This window comes from Grammomys surdaster, unplaced genomic scaffold (genome assembly GCF_004785775.1).
Source record: "Grammomys surdaster isolate TR1022 unplaced genomic scaffold, NIH_TR_1.0 309, whole genome shotgun sequence".
Lineage (NCBI taxonomy): Eukaryota > Metazoa > Chordata > Mammalia > Rodentia > Muridae > Grammomys > Grammomys surdaster.
The window spans coordinates 597,054-618,944 of NW_021604728.1; the positions used below are offsets into that span (position 1 = coordinate 597,054).

The 21,891-nt window shown below is 46.5% G+C and overlaps 1 protein-coding gene across 4 annotated transcripts in view; it reads right to left on the reverse strand.

Annotated features, from left to right (window-relative positions):
- Positions 1–500: 500 nt before the first annotated feature.
- Positions 501–21,891, reverse strand: part of Pitpnb (phosphatidylinositol transfer protein beta) — a 51,637-nt gene continuing 30,246 nt past the window's right edge. For 2 of the 4 annotated variants that reach the window (XM_028777375.1, XM_028777377.1), the window contains exons 8-11: positions 15,778–15,855; positions 6,976–7,086; positions 4,829–4,951; positions 501–1,462 (exon numbers count right to left, since the gene is read on the reverse strand). In XM_028777375.1, coding sequence (XP_028633208.1) covers positions 1,412–1,462; positions 4,829–4,951; positions 6,976–7,086; positions 15,778–15,855 — 363 coding nt within the window. In that variant the 3' untranslated portion in view covers positions 501–1,411. Of the gene's footprint in view, positions 1,463–2,097; positions 2,154–2,450; positions 2,536–4,828; positions 4,952–6,975; positions 7,087–15,777; positions 15,856–21,891 lie in introns of all 4 variants that reach the window. The other 2 variants (XR_003712648.1, XM_028777376.1) reach the window with 2 other exon arrangements.

Sequence of the window (21,891 nt, forward strand, 5' to 3'; positions counted from 1 at the left end):
TGTCAACAAAAGGGTCACCACCGTGCTCTGACTGCAACACGGTATTATGTTCTGGGGTGGAGGTTTAAAAGGCAGTGAGTAACCTGAAGGATTCTACAGTGTGATTCTGGTCAGGGTTCCAGGACTGACAAGAGGAAATAGCATCAGACACAAAGATAGAAAAAAAAGAAAAGAAAAGGAAAGGAAAGGAAAGGAAAGGAAAGGAAAGGAAAGGAAAGGAAAGGGAAAAGCCTACCCAGCTACTGCTCCTTTCTCTTTAAAAAAAAAAAAAAAGGAAAAAGCAGAGGCAGAGGAGGAAGAAGGAGGAGGGAGGAGGAGGAAGCAGAGTCAGCAGCAATTCTCAGATCTAGCTGGGCCTCAGGATGGTGACAGACCTGTGCCACACTCAAGCTGTTTCTAGCTCTCCGTCAGCATTTCCTCCTGGCTTGGACCACAGCAGGAAAAGAGCCAGACATGCCCACTCTCCTACCCTGTGAGCTGAGAGCAATACAGACCATCCACATAGTCTCCAGGCTGTAATTCCAGAAAAGCCATTTCAGAAACAAAACTCCACAGAAGTGCTCTACACAGCCTGCAATACCACTCAGGTTAATTGCTTGATCGCCGTTTGCTTAGCCAGAGTCTGAATATTGCCTAGTGTTTATTATAAATCACAAACCGTCATCACTGGTTGTTTTTTTTTTTCTTTCTAGATTTGATGTAGAAAAATACTTGAAATTCAAAATACAAAAATCCAATAAAAAGTGGCAATTTTTAAAAAAGGATTTCCCCAACCCTCGGGCAAACCAATAGAGTTTTGACTCTTTACTTGACAGATACTGTTGGATTTGGCTGGAAGATAGTGGCCACCCAGAAATAAATAGTTATAAATACATCCAGAGTTTACATTCCAGAGTCACTGGAGTATCTAAAAATTTGAAGAAATCTTTCTGTAGGAGTTGTTGCTGATGGGATGAGACTGTGTGTGTGTGTGGTGACTTGAAAACAGAAACATAACCAAAGGCTGTACACACTGGTCCACACCTGGCATTCACGGAGCATGCCAGCCAGCACCACAGGGCACCACATGGCAGTTGGTTTTTCAATCAAGGGTGTCATGTTGATGACTATTAATGTCTGTTCCAGGGATATATATTGAAAATATTTTCTTTAGTATTTTCGTTGAAGACAGGCGCAGTACTTTGGAGAAAACATACTGACCCCTTCGATCTTTACATATATATATATACACTCGTGTGTGTATCTAGGCCTATAGCCATATGTGCTTTACATACAGCTACAGACAGACACACACATACTCACTCACAACCGTGTGTGAGTATGTGTGTGCGTGTGCCCGCGCATGTGCGCACGTGTGCTGGAGTCGTCAGAGGCACACACTGGAAATGTCAACACTGAGACACTGGTGGCTTCAGTCATCACAGGCCGCACTGGTCCCCCTCACTTGGCCTTGACTCCGTAGCTGGAAGAAAGTAAAGAAATACATAGTAAGTTAGGCCATAGGCTCTCCTGAAAGACTCCATATGGAAAAACTTTGGTAAAAATGTTCCCCACATACTGCACCCTAAAACTCTGTTCTGTTTAAAAAGATTCTAGCCAGGCTAAGACATTCGCTTCATCACAGGGAAAAGTAAATTTGAAGCAGGAACAAATCATAGAAAGTTAAAGTGACAACAACTAAAAAAAAAAAAAAAAAAAAAAACCTCTTTAAAATGAACATGAAATATAGAACTCTGGGGAAATCTCAGAAGTGTTATATTCAACTCTGGTTGGACAAAGCAGCCCCCTCTCATGACAGAGAGCCTCTCAGGAAGATGGTGTGGGGAAGGCAGAGCTCCACCAAGGGAGCAGCAAGAAGGCTCACTCAGGCACAGCCCACAGCTCACTGCTGTCTCATGGACATCTGCAGAGAACATAGGCACCGCCGCTCTGATCCTCTGCCTGAGCCTGTGGGGGCGGGTCTGGACGCTCTCTGCTCCATCTACGGAAATGCCACGTGGGCATATAAGCTTTGATAAGGCACACCACAGAAAAATGCTAGGCATACAGAGTAAAGTTAACTGCAAAGCAAACTGTGCCACACAGGACACCTCATACCTCCAGTGAGCTGCTGAGGTTGGCCTCATGGTGTGGCGGGAGAAATCCTAGATCTCCTTGGGAATGACAAAAGGCTCCACTGAGAACCAGGTCCAGGTCAAACAGCCTCCAGGGCAGTGCCACTAAGAAAGCAGCTACACTGGCAGTGGATGGAGACTGTTACATTCAACCTGGCCTACAGAATGACCCAGTGAGACACACAGGTTCACGGTTTCTACAATGGACATATATTCAATTCTAAACAAAGAATCCCGTCATCACTGGCAAGAGCCTGTGTGCTCATCAGTTAACTAACTCCCCAACAGCACACGGCACAGGCTTTTAGGTACTCTTTTACCCGGGTCTTCACTTACACAGATTGATAATGCCTCTGACCTACAGGGGACTCATCTAGGCATCAGCAGCCGACGTGCCTCGGACGGAGCCCTTCTTACGCATCTAAATGTAAAATAAAATCATGAGCTGCTAAAATGATTCTATGTAGGGTTAGTAAGCAAGTGGAGAGAACGGGTCTAGCAACAATTATAGAGACTGCCTGCTTCTTATGTATCTCCGACGGGATGGAGTTCTGAGACCTTCAAGTGGTCCTGGCTTCAACAGACTTGTGGGGGGAAATCCCTGGAACAGCCTGGAAAGGTAACTGCATCTGCATCTATACAAAGGCACCCATTAAGGCAGCAAATTATCAGGGATGTAACTGCAAGGGAAGATCGATATGCTTTGAGAAAATGCTTCGGGGGCGGGGCTCTGGACAAGACAGGAGGTTGTGAAGGTGCCGCCACTGGCTCTTTATAAAAGCAGCTTCTCAATGCCTCCAGGTTTACTAGGAGCAAGGATCGAAGAAAAGACACAGAGGAACAGAACATGGAAAAGAACCAGCAAAAGAGCAGGCGTTTCTAACACCTATAGACAAATCCCCCCCAAACAAACAAACAAACAACCCTCAAAAGAGAACACCAGAAACAGACAGAAAACAAACACTGTATCTCTAAAACAACCCCTAGCATAGGAATAAAATACTCCTGTGACATAACAAGGGGCTATGTAAGGACAGCCAGCCCAGAATGCTGAGATCTACGTAAAATAATTCTGATGTAGTCACAGAGCCCAGGACAGAGTGAAGCAGGCTCACAGGGGATTTCACCGAGCCTGAGCCCCGAGTGTCTTCAGTTCTACTTCCAGGCTGACCAGCTGACCTTCTCTGGCATCTTCTGCCAGAGTGGGAGCAAGAGTCAACTCCTCCAGGCCAAGGGCTCTCTAGGTGTGTTCAGGTTTCAGTAGCCATGCTCTGTCCAAGCATCAGGGGTCAGAGGTCAGGGGTGAGGGGTCAGAGTGCTGAGCTCATCATCTAGTCACAGTGGTCAGTCTTCCTCAACACAGAGGTCAGCACACACTTCTAGTAGGGCTGAGGTTCTCCCTGGGGGTGGCTTTCTGTCACCCCTAGGCTCTGGGAAACACTGTCTGGAAGCAGCTGTGCTACAGCTGGAGCAGCTGCTCCAGAGCTGACAGCACAACAGGCCAGGGTTCTGGAACCTGGAGGAACCTAGGAGGGAATGCACAGCAGGTAAAGGGTCCTTGCATCTGAGCTGCTCCTCAGGAGCACTAAGTATTGAGAAGTGAGCACAGGGTGGTGGGAGGTGTGGACCAGAAGACTGCAGCAGTGAGGCTTACGCTTGCCTGTGGGAATACCCATGGCCAACCTTAGAACAGAGAAGAGGAGAGACTTGCATCATTCCACCACCCTGCCAGACCCAGAGTCTCAGCCCCAGCAAGAGAAAAACCAAGCCCCTTACAATGTCTCTATGGGAAAGTACCTTCCAAATTCAATCATCAAAAATAATCTGGAGCAAAATCCATTCATAAGTTGAAGTCTGCCTATAGTTTACTTCAAATATAAAGTAGGCTAAAGCATTCTATTGCCCGATAAAGAAGATACACTATACTCCTTTCTGAAAATTTGTGCAAGACTGATTAGAAGCAGGCCTGCTCCAGTCACCCAAAGTAACCAACTGCAGACACAAATCCTTCACTGTGCTGCGACACAGACACCATTCCTCTGTGCCAGAGTCCGACTTCCCGCCTCTCCCCATGACCACACGGGGCTTTGGTCTCACAGGCCATCAGACGCCACACCTGCAGGACTCGCAGAGCCAGGTCTGCTGGCAGGACTCGGGATGACTGCTTGGAAGCCCTGAGGGTTATGGACATGCCTTGGATTCACTTCCCACTCTGGGAAAGAACTGCCAATTGCAGACAAGCACGGCCCAGGGAAAAAATCAAAACCAAATCCTTGCTTAACCATGAAACTATACCCTAACCCCCTGCCAAGGACCACTGGAATGTTCCTAGAGCTTCCCAAGACAGAAGAGCTCACAGCTAGGTGGGCGGGGAGACGGCCCTCACCAGCCTTGCCTTGCCTTGCCTATGGAGGGGCTGGGCTGACTGCTGAGCCACAGGCTTCTCCATCTACAGGAACTGAGACAGAGACTGTCAGACACTGATGCCTGAGATCTGATACAAAGTACCTGGAGGTTTTCACAAGGAACACATTCTAGGTTAAGACGGTTCCAGTCTACCTTCAGGAGGGGTGAAGGGCATGAGTGTCTGAAAAACTCCATTCTGGTGAAAGCAAACATGGAAAGAAATAGCCACCAGCACTCTTCCTAAGTCTAAGAACTCGCTAAGCACGCACACTTTAATGAGCAGACACAGCCGCCACAGCAAGGCTTACTGTTTCTAGTTCTTTCTGAGTCTCGTCCTCCATTCTCCTGATGTCTTCCATTGTCAGGTCAATCCACTTGTCAATCCAACAAAAGAGCTGGCGATGTAAGTTTGTAAATATCCGTTTTTCTTGCTTTTAAAACAAAGTGGCAGAAACATTCAATTAGTGATACATTAACTTTATGTGTCCCAAGCATCCCATAGAATGAACATGTGCTTAGTTTGAAAAGTCCACTTTATACAACAGCAGAAACTAGGCCAAGATTGGTGGTGCACTCCTTTTAAATCCTACTGAGTACTCAGGAGGCAGATGCAGGCAATCTCTGAGTTAGAGGTCAGCCTGGTCGATATAGTGAATTTCAGAACAGCCGGGGTATGTAGAGAGACTTTGTCTCAAAATAACATATACATACATACATACATACATACATACATACATACATACATACATGCATAGTTTGTTTGTTCTTTTCAAAACAGGGTTTCTCTGTGAAACCTTGAAATTCACTCTGTAGATCAAGCTGGCCTCAAACTCAGAGATCGACCTGTCTCTGCCTCCTGAATGCCACCACTTGCCTGCCTAAAATATAAAATCTTTATATTAACAGAAACCTTAATTCTGTCCTATTATCCTTATATACAAAATAAAAATAAAAGAATCCCCGGTTGAGAGTGGCAAGACAGCTCGGCAGGTGATGGTGCTTGCCTCCAAGCACGACGCCTTCAGCTCAGTCGCTCGGAGGATCTGTGCAGTGGAAGACAAGACACAACTCCCACCAACTTCCGCTCTCCATACCACCCGGGTGCTACACATACCACACGTGGCAAATAAACATTAATTCAAAATCATTTTCAAAATTCCCTGTGAAATGAGAAAGACTCTCCCCTGCAAAAGGATTAATGGTCTGGTAGAAGCCAAGAGCACATGACATACATATGCTCCTGCTGGGCGACATATGCTGACAAGCACTCTCAATGCCAAGGGTCGTAGGTCAACCACGTTCTTCTACAATAAGACTACACCTCGAGTCTTCACCTGTGATCGAAAGGCATGCTGCACTCAAGGAATGCCCACAGTGCTCAGAGATAAACAGTGAAAAGCATTAGGTACTGTACATTAATCCTTCTGTGCTGTACATTACTGCCCTTGTATATCACAGATACTCTACCATGTATAGAGATACTGGTTTAAATACCCAACTATTTAAGTCGCATTCAACTCTCCTAAAGAGAGCAAAGCAGATGCAACAACTGACTCTCTCCCCCATGAATAGAAAGCCTCGTGTTTACACACTGACCCCTCTGTATCTAAACGGGGTTGTCAATATATCGACAACGATGTCAAGACAAGAAGGCCAGTATGCAGAGAGTGAGCTCACGAGCCAGCTATAACTACGTAGAAGCAGCAGGGGTTTGGGTAGGCTAAAGGCAGGGAGGTTATCCAAGCTCCAGAACCTCTGTGGGAACCCAGTGGGTAACAGGGTGCCATTTCTTTCCTAGGATTTCTTTTTACATATATGCACCAAGTATGTGCATGTGTATCTGTGTGCTTCATGCTCGAAGTGACCTTGGAGGCCAGAAGAGATCGTGGATCCTACCCTGCAACTGTGTTACAGATGGGTGTAAACCATCACGTGGATGCTCAGAATCAAACCCAAGTCCTCTGAAAAGCAGCCAGTGCTCTTAACCACTGAGCCATCTCTCCAGCCCGCAAGGACATCTCTGTAGTGATGATGGGGGAGGGAGGATGCTATGGAAGAGAACAGTCCCACATCTGGGAGGGGCTCTGCACTGAAGTGCTAAACAACTATCAGGAAAGCACTGTATTTCTCCTAAGGATGTCCCTTGAGGGCTGGAGAGATGGCTCAGGGAGGTTAAGGACACTGGCTGCTCTTTCGCAGGACCCACACAATAGCTCTCAACCGTTTCTAACTCCAGCTCTGGATCACCTGATACCTTCTTCTGGCTTCCACAGGTACTGTAGCATCTGGTGCAGACATACATGCAGGTAAAACACCGCACACATTAAGATAAAACCTGAAACAAACAGGAAAGGAAGGAAGGGAGGGAGGGAGGGAGGGAGGGAGGGAGGGAGGGAGGGAGGAAGGAAGGAAAAGTCTCTTAAGATCTCGTTATATTTAATCTGAGGAGACTCACCTTCTGGATGAAGTTCTCAACTTTGCTCTGCAGTCCCCACCACTTGAACTTGATGGTCACCAGCTTATAGGCACACATCCTAGGACAGTCAGGGGTGTTCGCCAGCTCCTTCTAGATGAGAAAATTGAAAAATCCTGATGTCAGCATTTAGGTTTTGACTGAAACAGACCACTGTGGAACACCACCATGGACTTTTAGTTTGGAAGTTCTGATCACTTGAGCAGAGCAGTGCTCCTCTCTGCCATTCAGCAGTGAGGCCAGCTGCTGTCACGGAAGCTCAGATCACAGTGAGACTAAATAGGGAAGCTGTCTTCCCTAACTTCCCCTGGGGACCCGCTCATGACCTTCCACCATTTTCTGTCTTTCCGCTTATCTCCAATGCAGCAGCAGTCCATGACAGCAGGCCATAGCCAGCGATGCGAACGCACACTGCCCACAGCATGGCCTGGACATGCTGCTTCAGTTTTCAGAGTACCACACACTGGTATTCACTCAAATGAGATCGATGGAAAAATCAAGTCTTGCTTGGATAAATGGGGATGTTGTGAGCAACAGTCCTCCAAGCTTCGTAACTGCTATGGAGAAGGGTTCAGCTGTACCCTTGAACAGGAGTACCCCAGAGCTGGGCTCCCTGACTAGTGACACGCACTCAGGGAGGGTTGGCTGGAGAGGGTGATGAGCCCTCCACCTGAGTATCCAGTGCTCTACCACCTATACACATGGCCTTGGGGAGGGGCTAGTGTATGTGTGTGGGGTGTGTGTGTGCATGCGTGCATGTGTATTTGTAATGACAGAATAACTTTGCTGTCTTTGGTGGGAGCCATTCACCTGTCACACAGCAGCACACACTGCTCTCAGACATGGGGGACACAAAGCTATGTCAGGTCAGGTCTGGCCCCCTGTCTTCAATCACCTGCAACAAGTTTAATAGTGGGAAGCAGAAAAAGGAAGTTTACTCAATGTAGTTACACTGGGAGAGGAACAAAGATATGCGGAAACCCCGCCAAGTCCACCCTTGGGGTCCTAAAGTGAGACTGGAGTTTAAACAGAGGGCCAAGGCTATGTAGGCTATCTGCCCTGGCAGATGTGGTTCTGGACTCCACTGATCCATCTTTGTCGGGGTTCACTTTCACCCTGTGAGGTGTTCATGGGCTGTTACTGTGGAGTCTCTCTGGAAGACAACACAAGCTCTCCCTCTGACAAGCACATTCTCCTTCTCCTAGCATTAAGAGTCCCTGGGAAATCCTCGCTGCTGTGAGCCCAACGTTTAAATAATCAGAATGAGATAGACACAAGTATCTCTCTAGAATACTTTCATTTCTACCAGGGCAGCTAAATTGACATGTGCCTCCCTCCCCTTGACTGCAGGCCTGGCTCCAAGCTGGGCACTGGCATGGATGAGGTCCGTCAGTTTGCCTCAGAAAACCCATTCCTCCAGAAAGGATGTTAAGGTGAGCCTCCCACAGACCATTTCTTCAATAAGCAATGAACGCATGTGGGATCTTTAGAGTGCTGCTGAGCCCGAGGAGAGTGGAGAGCATGGCTCCATAGTCCGTCAGGTCTGGCTGGTACTAGGTCAGGAGCACCGCATCCAGCTGTGGCTCCTACTGTACAGAACCCTGACTTTCGCTGGCTTCAGTCCTCCTCGCGGCTACAGATCGTATAAAGTAAACATGCCCTTCCCATTCAACGCCTGTGAAGCCCCCAGTCACACCCTCAGGCTACAGTTTTCTACAGCTCAGCCACCACCCCTGTAACACTGATAGCCCCAAGCAACTTCCAGCTGGGACAAGTCCTGGGTACTGCAAGTCACACACAACTTCATTCCCAACCCTAAGAGTCACACACCTTACTCTCTACAAAAGCTTACCTGTGCACCCTTCAGCCTTCTCTCGTTCTAATTAAAGGAGTGAGCCAAATGTAACATAAGCGCCCTCCACAGGCTGGACTCCAGCACAGAGCGACTCCACAGTGAGCTAGGCTTCCTAGTGATGCTGGCAGGCTACTTATGCCAATTAACACAGCAATTTAGAGAGTTTGCACTTGGCTATAAGAACTATTTTAAAAATTAAATGGGCCAAAAAAAAATAACCCTAGTTCTAGAAGCAATTGCTCTGTACCTCACATGTTTATTTATTTTCAATCTTCTCATTTTCCATCCAACTTACAAGTAGTTATTAAAATCAAAACCAAAAACAACCCTTTGAGGGAAGAATATGCAAACTAACTAAACTCTGCTCAAGTAAACACAGATCAGCTGCCTCGACTTCCTAGCTGTCTTCCTGGAGGCGTCAGCATGTCACTGGAGTCACCAGAAAGCATCAACAAATGTGGCATAAGCCAGTAATGTGTGCACGGCATTTTAGGTGTTGTTCCTAAGTGTCTTCCTGCAGTAGCTAGTGTGTGCATGGTATTTCAGGTGCTGTTTCTGTTTAAAGAATCATCCAGCAATCCAAGCTAGAGCCTTCGGACTAGTGGGATCCTCTTGGTAGCACATTAAAGGAGAGAACCAACTCCTGCAAGCTGTCCTCAGACCCTGATGCATGATGTGGCATGCATACATATGTGCACTCAAGTGCCTGCCCATGTATGAGTGCTGTGTCTACACGTATGTATAAGCACCACATGTATGCCTGGTGCTTGCATAGGCCAGAAGAGGGCATCAGATCTCCTGGAACTGGTTATCAGATAACATGTAGATGCTGGGAACTAAACCCAGGTTCTCTGCAAAAACCAGTGCTTTTTCCCCACTAGGCTGTCTCTCTAGCCCCTAATTTATTTTTTTAAAGGTATTTCCATTGGGACAGAAGGAAGTTCCATCCTGTATCAAGTTTCTAGGAGCTCAACTGCTTCAAACACAACTTCCTCTCGAAACAACCCAAAGGTAGGGAACAGAATAAAATACAGGCTTTTCACACAACAGCTCCAATCCAGCCCAAACCGAAAACTTCATTACCCGCATCAAGGCAGCTAAGGCTAGTTTATAATACAACTATTCTGCCTAGAAATGAGTTTTAAATAGATTAAGTTTTTAAATGGCATTTTTTTTTTAAAAGAAGGGGAACATTAGTTGGTTAACAGAAGAACAACCAGCAGTTCTGTGAGATGGGCGTCCCAAGCTCACAGAACCTCGCATTAGGTTATTTCCCACATAATTCAAATTTCATCCATAATGTAGCATGTACTAGTTAGTTGCAAAATGTTTTCAAAATTGCATTTAAATCATTTGTACAGTCACAGAATTCCTTACATTTCATGTTACTAACTATAAATGAAGCTTCCCAAGTCCAATCATGTTTTCAATTTAAGAGCACATATTAGGTTACTCTGAGGCATGTGGCCGAGGCCTTCAGGGAAGCAATGCACACAGCAGCCACCTATCGTGACTGAATACGTGCGGCACGTGTAGCTTGGTAAGATGGTAAGCAATCAGCCAACATTAGCCTCAAGAACAAATGTCTCGGTCTGTGACAGAGAAGTCTGTACCTACGTTAAGAGAAGTTAAGGGGAGCGAGACCCACAGTCCTCTCGGCCTCACTGGCTTCATGCTGCAGGCTTGTGGTGGGAGAGGCAGAGCTGGCGCTCCCCAGCAACAGAGCAGTTTTCATGTGGTTCACACTCCCCAGTATTTTAGCTTTTCAGTAGTAGGCAAGCAGAATGCTCAGTTTTGGCGGCCGAATTTGTAGTGTTAAGTTTCCAACCGAAATCACACTGAGAAAGTTAAAAATAAATGTGCGGCAAGGGCTGCTGCCAGTGTGCAGCAGCAAATGTCAACACAGGATCAGAGACGACATGGCAGGCGTGTGTGCCGCAGTCTCAGGCAAGCCCCAGTCTCCAGCACACGGCGTCTTTTCTAGACAGTTTTTACTTTGTGAGTCTTTTAGGCAGGCCTGGGCCGACACTGTTTTCTACCTGTCAAGCCTTGTATCTTACTGACTGGCATTGCTTTACTGACTCTGGACTAAGAGCCTACTGAGGGCACATGTAAGCAAGGCACTGCCACAAATTATGGTGGCTTCACACTCAGAAGACAGGGAGTAGAACAAGGAGACCACCCCGACCTGAGGTACCAACAGTACCACAGGGGCACCCAGAGGCCTCTGGTAGGGTGGGGGTTCACTATGGGGACTCTTTTAAAAAGTTTCTAAGGATGACCTAATCATAAGTAAGTTTATAAAAAAAAAAAAAAAACCAGGCACAACAAACCCAGGAAGGTCCTACTTGTGAGGGATCAACAACCAGTGTCACACCTTCCTCATCAGGGATGAAGTCACCATGTGCAAGTGCACCTGCAAGGTCCTGTGTGATGGACTCCAGAGCTCTGCCAAGTCACTTCCCACACCAGGCAGCACAGAATTCCAGAGGCCTGAGTCCTGAGGTCTGCCGACCTAGGAGCAGAGGCACTCCACAGAGAAGCCAAGGCAAGAGCTACAGGCAGCCAGGGCATCCTGATTTTTGAAGACATGGGCCTGTTCATTTTGACAAAGTTCTACACATATAATTAAGGCATACTATGTGCTAAACGCACTTTAGAGATGTCACCTAAAAAGTGGATTCAACAAGCCATGTAAACCTCCTCTGAAAACATGCCATGTCTGTAAACGTCTTTATTCTATAGAATGCAAACTGTGGTCTAACTAGAAACCAGTTTGAGTTCCACATGTTACCTGCTGTGGGGTTTCAAACAGTACAGGAAGGAGGCACACCTTCAACCGCTCTGGGCCTCAGGCAGTCAGGTTAGGGACCTGTAGCTCAGCAGCCCTCTCTGAGGAGAGCCGGAGCGTCCACCTGGAAGGGGGCTTCCACAGCTGCCCTGTGGCTTCTCCTCAGCAGCCCTGTCCACTGCTCCCGCCCACAGCACACCACCTCACACCTCAGCTGACAGACAAGGCTGCTGTCATCCTTTCACACATGGGGATAGAAAGAGAAATCAATCATGAGGATACAGAAGAAACAAACTGGTGTTTCTACAATGTGAGCAGGAACTCAGACTGTGCACGAGGGCTGTTCCAGAGTGTGACTGAGCAGGAACTCAGACTGTGCACGAGGGCTGTTCCAGAGTGTGACTGAGCAGGAACTCAGACTGTGCACAAGGGCTGTTCCAGAGTGTGACTGAGCAGGAACTCAGACTGTCCATGAGGGCCGTTCCAGAGTGTGACTGAGCAGCACATGGAGTAGGAGTCTGAAAGGCCAAGCTCCCGCTGCCAGCACTTTGAAGAGGAACACAGTTGCACATATCAAACCTCCGGAATTTCTGGGACAACTCCTTTTCCTGACTGGCTCATCGTGTACACCGCTGTCTGTCGGGGCACTGCAGAAGCAGGTGCTCTGGCACAGCCTCCTAGTTAGGAATGATCATCCATTTGTGGACACAGATGCTTAACTCTTCAAGAGCTGTCTGCTTAAATGAAGAAAGATATGAGGCCGTTCACTGGGTTAGAATGACACCATAATCTTCAATTTGTTACGCTGGGTCAGATGTGGCAAACTGGAGAGCAGGAGGAACACACGTGCAAAATCCTACTGGGAAGGAAGCCGTGCCACAGGTGGCTGTACCAGTGTCACAGACACACATCCTCCAGATGGAAACGTAAACCTACACATACATATGCATGTGTGTGCATGCAAACGGTGCCACAGAAAAGGAGGGTGTTCGTCGGCAGTTCTGCCTTGGAGCAGAATTCCTCATCAAGTTATAAACTGCTCTATCAGCGTGCACAAAGTCACTTCCTGAAGTATAATTCGTGTGCTCCGATCTTTTAATTTCCTTCTTCTTAAGGAAAATGAGCAGACGACTAAGGCCTAGTCTCTGGAGCTATAGTATACTCCTGGCTTTGTTTTTAAATCTGTATCATATTGCAAGTGGGAAAAAAACCTGTGTTCATGACAAACTTGAACGAGAAAGTCTCCGTTGCACCACCCAGCTGGGAAATGCTCTGAGCTCTGTGACCTTGGCTTAACAGCTAAGCCACACCAAGCACTCATTAAACACATACAGACAAGGGGCACAGACTGAAGCCCCAAGACAAGTGAATCCTAGCTACTGACGTACAATGGGGAGACATGGACAGACACACACATGCACACACACCCTCATACAAAAAGTGGAGGCTCAACGTCTGTCCTGGCACCCTGTGCACAGCACAGCTCGGTCCTCTCATCTTCCTTACAACTTTCGAGGTGGGCACTAATGTCTGCACTTTAGAGGGCATGGGAACTGGGGCTCAAGGCGCACACTGCCCGCATCCTAATGCATGTAATGCATGGACCTGCACAATACTTGGTGCGTCTTCTTTTGTGTCTCTACCATAGAGATGCCTTGACCACTCTGTAGAATTGTCTAAGCACAGAGTGAAACTGTTAAGGACACAACATGACACACAGGAGGCAGAAGCTGACCTCTAAGTAAGGACCTGCCTCATGGCCAAACCTGACACCTGTGAGCAGCACTGGACCCAGGCCTGTGAACCTGCAGGTACCACAATTTCTCCTACAAGTCTCATCTGCATTTCTCTGGCCACAGTTCTCATTTATAAACCAAAGCACCCACAAGTGTTGCCTAGCAAGGTTTGGAAGGGTAAATGTGTCCTTGTATTGTTGCCTGGTACCACAGGGAACTGCCTCTCAGCTGAATATAGCCAGTTAAACACCACAGGAAGTAACCTCCATACCAAGTAAGGGAGGTGTCAAAGCAGTCACGGAAGTATAACTCAGTAATAGAGTGCTTGCCCAATATGTGTCAGGTCCTGGGTCTTCTGAGCACCTAAAGACACACAACCAGGCAAACAGAAACCCCAACTACCACCCCACCTTAGCCTGCTTATCAAGTCCAGAGGTGCCCATTGCCATGTATGCTCAGCTACTGTGGTAGTTTAGCTTATTTGCTTCATTCCCCGGGATAGTCACAAGGTCATGGAAGGTCAGTTAGCAGCTGCCTGCTTTGTCAGAGTACCTGCACCTGCCACCATGTGAACAACTCGAGCAAGAGATTCATCCACAAGTGCACCGGAGGAGCTCTCTGCATGGGCATATGAAGTCACTGTCACGCCTGCTCAAGCCTGTCATCTCGGCACTTGGGAGGCCAAGGTGGGGAATTACTAAGCGTTCAAGGGCTGCCTGGGATATATGGTGACCCCTCGGGTGGCACTGGCTCCTGTGTGAAACCGTATCACCACACAGACTGAAGCTACTCCAGAATTTTAAATAATCAGAGATCAAGGACTGTGCATTAGGCCTTGACTAGCCATGACTAGAGACTTAATACTCAAGAAGTGGTAAATATCATTTACAGTGATGAACAGATTCCATGAGCAACACACATCACAGCAGTAAAGCAAGAACAAGCCATGCTAACTACACATTCGTGTTTCTTCAGAACCAGAAAAACCAGGCCAAAGTCAAACATCAGGTAATTCCATGGCCAGTCAGAAACCTCTCAGGAGTCCCAAGAATTCCTGCACTTTGCACTCAAGCAGAACAAGCCAACCATTCAACCAGTGTATAAAATCTATACTTCAAACACTGTTAACCAGGTGAAATTTCTCACGTGCCTTCTGCCTCTTCATCCCCTGTAAAAGCATTGTATGGCAGAGTCAGCACCAGAGAAAGCAGGGCTTCCTTAGCAGGGAATGTGCCTTGGAGAGCCACTAGCCTGAATGGAGGGGCTAAACCTGGAGATCAGTGGAGGCGCTTTGCAAATCCCTTAGACTGAACTCAGATAATGCTCACGGAATCTGTTTGTCACTGTGAATGACAGTTACCACTTCTTGAGTACTGTCTCTAGTCATGGTTATTAGATTGGAAGAGTTTTGAACTATACCCTGGAAACAAATGCGAAAATATGACAAATTATGGTTCTTTCTTTCCTTTCTAAGATAGGGTCTCACTATGTAGTCCTGGCTGGCCTCGAACTCCATGTAGATCAGGCAGGTCTTGAACCTCTGGGTCCTGAAATTAAAGGTGTCAACTACTATACCACACAATGAATCATTTCCCTCCCTCCTGCCTTTTAGCTGATGTGCACCATGTATAACACAGACACGGCAGCATCAGGACCATCAGTGTCCTCTATAGGAGCAGCGACACCACACATACTGCTCCCTGAGGCTGACAGCAGCCTGTTAGAGCTTGGCTGCCTAGAAAATCCTGTGGGTGAACAGGCTGCTCCGGTCAGGGTTTTATGCACCTCCTGGTCCATCAGACTAATCAGAATACCCAGCCGCTTGTTTAAGGAATTCTATTTAGTGTGGTATACTACATTTCCATAGTGGTTCTAATGATCTTGTTGGCGCTACTTTTCCTACTTCATGAGTGGAGTGAAGGTGTGTTCTCTCTGAATACAAACACTTGCCACAAAAACCACTCTCTGGTGTCCTGCTTCCCAGATGAATAAGTATCAATAAATGGCAAGGAAACACCTGGGTGGGGGGAGAACTTGTTTACAGTTGATAAGGCTAGACCCTACTATAAATCTTTAACATGGATTCTGTACTGTCTGGAGTCAGGAGAAGACATCATAGTCCCCACTTGCCTCTCGCCGTATTCCTCAGCATAGCGTGGCACACGGCACGCGTGGCAGCCTGCCTCTGTTCTGCTTGATAATGCAGCGCGCGCACACACACACACACACACAGACACACACACACAGACACACACACACAGGCCAACTGAAAACGGCCCTGAGTCTTTATCACAAACAAAACCCTCTGTGCAATTTAACCACCACCACCACTTTAAGACTTAGAACCTAGCAATTGTTATGTTTGCAGGACTCTGCTTGTCAGCATGCTCAGCAGCCAGTACCTTCCAGTTAGGTCCCAGAGGGCCTCTCTTGGTCTTGATTGACTGGAATAATGCAGGGTCTTCATCAGCTTTGTAGTCCTGTAAAGCAAAACAGAGTCAGAGATGAAGAAGAAAAGCAGAAACCATTCTTTAACCTTGCCAGACATCTTTCTGAAGCCAGAGTGCTGTGTGTGTTTCATCCCATTACTTTTTAAAACTTCTGTCTCAACTATGTAATCAGAAGTGTGGAGGCCTGAGAGAAGCCCACCAAGACTAGCTGCTGGGCCCTCAAGAGCTTAACAGTTTTAGGCTCTGACAGTCATGTAGACATCTCAGTGTCAACAAGACCTGGACTTGGTGACCCTGGGCTGCCACTGCCACTGTGAGCAAGTACTGCAAGACAGCAGTCAAGTCTGCTCCTGTACTTTCACTGTCGTGAGAGGCAGGCATGGGCGAGTGAGTGAGGCTCTTCTGTGAAGGCACAAACAACCCCAAAGTCCAGTGGTTTTGCTATAGGACTCTATTCCCCTCAATACATCCTGCCTGATAGATTGCAGAATAAAGTTATGTTTGGAGTATGAGCAAATGACAGGGTCTGCATTATCATGACCCAGGCTGACTTCTGAGACCGAAGGTGCTTCACAGCGTTTGTGAAGGGGACAAACACTGCAGAAAATGCCCAGACAGGCCGAGAGGAAATGTTGGCTGGAAGCTGCACTCCAGATAAGAGCAGTTCAAGCAAAGCATTCCAACATAAATGTTCCTAAAGCAAAGAAAATACACTGGGAAGTGGCTGTTTACAACTCCGCAGTTAGTGAATGCACATGGCATGCTAATAATTCCAAAGGAGGGTTATAAATAAATCACATGAGAGAGAACAAGAGTGAGGACCAGGAAAAAATACTAAACTTGAAAGAAGCAGGCTTGGGTAAACATGTGACCCTGGACTGCATGCCTGTCTCAGCCCAGCCTAGGAAGCCAGAAAAATTGTTAAACTTGTGAACCTGGCCAGCTACACTAGGTTTCAATGATTTGGCTATTTGAAATAGTTGATGTGGTAAGGCCAGAGCAAGAGTCCAGTTAGCTTTCCTCAGAAAGGACACACAGGGAGGAGCCGCCCTCAAGGGGCAGACAACCAGAGTCATTTCACTTATCTGACGACTTCAATTGCTACCAGCTAGGATAAATCAAACTCCAACTAGACCTGCATCATAAAAACTAGTGTGCTTCCTCAGACTCAGGAGACTAGGAACTGAACAGGTTGTCCCAAGACTTGCATTCACGGGCAGAAGTAAGCCACCCTAACAAAAACAAACCTGTAAGCCACTGAACCATTCTTTCTAGCACAGAGGTTCAAAATTAAAGCCAGAGGCAGGCCTACTTCCCGAACATTAACAAAGCGTCGTTACATTAAACAATCTCCATCAGAGTTCCCGTGGAACCACACGATGTATCAGGGCCACAGCATGGGGCTGGTCCCTAAGGTCAGTCGAGCTGAAAGATGCAGACAAAACAAAAAAAAAACCCCAAGAAGAACGCATGTATCAGCTACTAAAAGAGAAGAGAGAACATTCAGTCAGAATCAAAACTAAAGCGTATCAGCCAAGAATACATCTCTTACAAGAGGCATGTGCATCAGTCCGCATATTTAAGAGTAGAGAGGAAGGCATACCGTGTTTAGGATATTTTAACAATTAAATTCTAATCATCCATCTACTGTCCAGAAGGCTGGCCATGATCTGCCCACTTATTCTCTTTGAGCAAGAAGCCACACCCCTTTTCTCTTATGGACTGGGTGTGACGTGGCTGTAGTCACAGCCGCCATGTTTTTCCTCAGCTGTAGGGACTGCATAGTAAATACCGCACATTCTGAACACGAGCAGCTGGCAGGTAAAGGCTATTATGTATGTCACTAATAAAGAGGACACAGAAGGCTAATGCATGTCACAGCTAGGAGACAAACCTTGATTTTGGATGCAGTAAAATGTGAAAGGAAAGAGGGAAATGGGATTTTGGAACTGAAGATAAAAAACTGGAGGTGTTTAAAACCTACCCACATCCATAGAAAAACTCTATGTGAATCCACAATAAAGTGTACATGATTACCTCGAGTGTTGAATAAACAAAACCAATGGCACTAAATAAAGGCAGTTTTGATACTAGGACCAGACAACTTGTAAAGAAGGGAGAACTCAGCTTAAATTCTGGTCGGTGTCAGTCACTTTCGGGTTGGCCCCAAGGGACCAGTGAAGGTCAGAACAGTCAGACACCTCTCTGCCATCCCATGCCAGGCAGCCACTTCACACAGCTACAAAACGCATTTGCAGTAGATTCAGAAACTAAAGGAACTGAAAACCTTGTGGAAACATCACTGTAGATCTAACGCACTACCCACAAAGCACAGCTGTGAACCTTCGTCATCAGTCTGAGCCATAGGCTGCTGTTCTAAAACATACCATGAAGATCATCGCCCTGTGTGGAACCAATACGGCTTCCTATACCTGACCTGGACTTCACCCAGCCTCTTTTTAAAAGACTTGTTCCTTTAATGTGTAGGGGTGTTTTGCCTGTATGTGTATCTGTGCACTCCACATGTGTGCACTGTCCTTGGAGGCATTAGATTCCCTGAAACTGGAGTTACAGAAGGTTACAAGCCACTGCATGGAGGATGGGAATTGAACTCTGGTCCTCTGGAAGAGCTCTTAACCACAAGCCTCCACTGAACTCTTTGATCTCTGCCTTGGCTCACATGGCTATACCATACAGGACAACCAAAGGTGTCAGCAATCTGGGGAGTGAACATTTAAAAAACCAAGACGTCAGTCTCAGCACCAGGGGTGTCCAAGTGGGTCTTTCTGAGACAGATACACGGAATGAAACCTTCCCCTCTTTGCAGCCAACATTAAAGACATTATACTGAAAGTGTAACATGAGCCAATTATTGACAACAGCACTGTAGCCCTGACAGGTGAGAATAATGCACCTTGTCAAAACCTAGACATTTTGCACTTGCTAGTTTGAATCTGTAAATGTTTAATCAGTTGAATTAAGTAGCATAATATGAAAGGGTAGAGTGGATGCAGTTTTCACAACCTCAAGTTTTGTATTTCTACAATTAATTTTTTAAACAGTGTCTTCGTGCTGCAGCTTTACTGTTGGGCATCTGATTTGGTCTCTGAGTTTGAAAACTGTTCAATTTATATCCGTATCACAATGAACAAATATATTCCTTCATGTATGACAGTTTCAGCATACAGAATGCGACCTCAGCTACCAATTACAGCTGCAAATGAGCAATAGTGTGGAATGAGACAGCCTGCTGGCTTTGTTAGGACTCTGTCTCCTGTGGGATCCCAGGGGAAAGGGAGGCTGTGATGGAGAGGAGCCCGTGGCTCATGGTTTATTGTGCTTGCCACCAGCTGCAGACTTCTCATCTCATTAGCTCTGTTAGAATGCTGTGGGTGAAGACAGCTGCAGTCGGCTCTAGTCTCCAGCTCCTGGGTACTCCCAAGGCTGGATCTGCTCTGCGCTTTCTGTAATCCTTGGGAAGAAGAAAGCAAATTCGCCAGGCCAAAGAAACACACTTTAGGAGAAAACAGGCTTTAAAATCATGTTTAAATGGAGAAAAATCTTATTACTGAGGTGCACTGTGCTTAACATATTTTTGTGATCTAATTTTCATTACCTATACAATGCCCAGAGCCTGGTCAGGATAAGGGCCTGGTAAAAGCATCATTATCTAGCTAGGCGCACCTTCTGAGACACTACTTGTTCCTCCAACAATAGTCCCAACGACACAAAAGCACAGCGGCATCAGCATAAGACGCGTTTGGATTAGTGCTAACCAATGCTGTGTCACTGACACTCTCATTTAAGTAAAAATGAAGGCGAATGGAAGCCAAGACCCCTCAGAGAACAAACTAAAGTATGATACGGTAAATCAGTGGATTAGTGCCTCCACGCCGGAGACCCAGAATGCAGTCATTAAATCCATATAAGGAACTGTTCGGCCCTGGCTCAGGAAAGCTTCGCTACCTCATGGGTACACATCTGTTACTTACTGCCACCCTCAACAGAGACCCTCAACAGAAACCAGATTAATTTTGAAGACAAAGAATATTAGTTCTGTGAATCTTTTAGCATAGTGGCTGTTCCCCAAAATGCAAGCATAAAACCTGTGCTGAGCCAACCTAAATATGTCCTTGAGCCCAGATTGAACTCATGATTATGAATGGGGAAAGGAGTGGGTGGTGAGCTTGACAGCTTGTGGAAAATCAAGATGAGCCCAGACACCAGAAACTGCTTAAAGTAATCCTGGGTCAGCTAGCACAGGTGAGGGCAAGCTGTGAGGAACAGCTACTCAAAACCACAGCTCCTATGACACCTGTTCATAAAGACCAGGGCCAGCCAGTGTAACCAGATGCCCAGGGAATTTCACAAAGTGAATGTTAGGGTCTTACAGCCTGCTATCAAATGTTCTATGTTAGCATATGATGATTAATTAGGTGTCTGTTCAAACAGCTCAGAGATAATCTTGGAGTTAAAATGCATGGCACTACTGCTCAGCTTAGCAGAGCTTGAGGAGAGAGGCTGAGTGAAAGTGAAGACAAATCAAGCACTCAGTCTATCAACTCCACCCTTAAATACCCTAGCCCTGGGAAAAAGGAAACGAAATGTCTCTGACCCCAGTGCTGACCGCATGCCTGGGGGTGACAAAGCGGACAGCCAACTTCCAAGTATTTGCGTTGAATGTTACTGTGGCAGGGAAATAGCTCTGCTATATGGGACAACAGCAGAGAAAGAAATAACATTTACAAACCTGTTTAAGAAACTGATTCCAACAGTTATTTTTCTAATCAGCAGCTTTCTTTTCTGTTTTTAATTACATATCCCCAGTGACTCCTCACCCTTGCAGGTTCCCACAGAGTACCATTAATACAGTATAAGTAAATCTCATTAATTCAGGTCTTACCACCTTGGAATTTATAATCACTGGCATAGGGGCTGGGCTGAAGTTTATCTTTGCATGATCTATGAAAAAAAGATTTGCTACACAAATTAATAGAGTAACAAGATCTCAGGAGGGTTGTTTAAACAGTTCAGAAGTGTTTTAGAGCAATTCAGAAGCCTTCATTTGCATATAATTATTATGCTAATTACAAATCATTCTTATCTATTCATTAAAGCAGAATCCCAAAGGACCACTAATTGTCAATAACTTGTTGGCCTAGTTTCTGTTACTGGATGTACCTCAGAGGAACAAAACTGCATTAAAAATATTGTATGATCTAGCCGCTTCATGAATCCTTCTGCTTTCCCCCAATGAATCCTAAAACTGCCTTTACAAACACCTGTACTGAGATCAACAGTGTGATCCTAGTGTTGGCTGGGGAGTGTGCACAGAGCAGTCCAGTCTTCCTAACGCCACAGAGACCCCCACACAGGCCTGGAGTGGCTCGATGACCCCAGATAGACTTGAGTGTTTACGACCGCCTAGCTACCTATGGCCATTTGGATGTCACCGCAGGCATTGCCAGGTTAGAGAACAACCTGACCAGAGGCTTCTTCCTGCTTTCCAACACTCTCCTTTCCTTGCCAGAAGTCGATGCTGTGTTTATGAGCACAGGACCGCCCCCGCCCCCCAAAAAAGAAAAAAATAGCAATGTCAGATTTTCAGCTAAGAAAAGTTGATTACCAAATGTGGGATGTGACACACCGCACACCTGACCCCAGAGCAAGGGGAACGAACGGTGCTCCCAAAGGAGAGAGAGGTAAGGTACAGTGTGAAGGCTCAGAGAGCCTGAAGCAACTGCCTGTGCTCCCCTTTCTGCCCCCCTCCCCCCAAGGGAGCTGGGTTTACTGGTGTGGGCATGCTTTATGTACAGAATTACCAAATATTTAACACTACCCTCCCTTTGTTTATACACTTATTATACTTCTTAAAAATGAAGAGCCATGCCATTAACCACAGTACTCAGGAGGCAGACAGGTGAATCTGTTGAAGGATTCCTGATCTTCACAGAGATACTGTTTTAAGACAAAAGGACAGAAAAACCAAGAACCACATCCTACAAAAAAACCTGAAGCACTGGGCTGGGCCACCTCCTCAGGGAACCCTGGGCTTGCGGTGCGGGC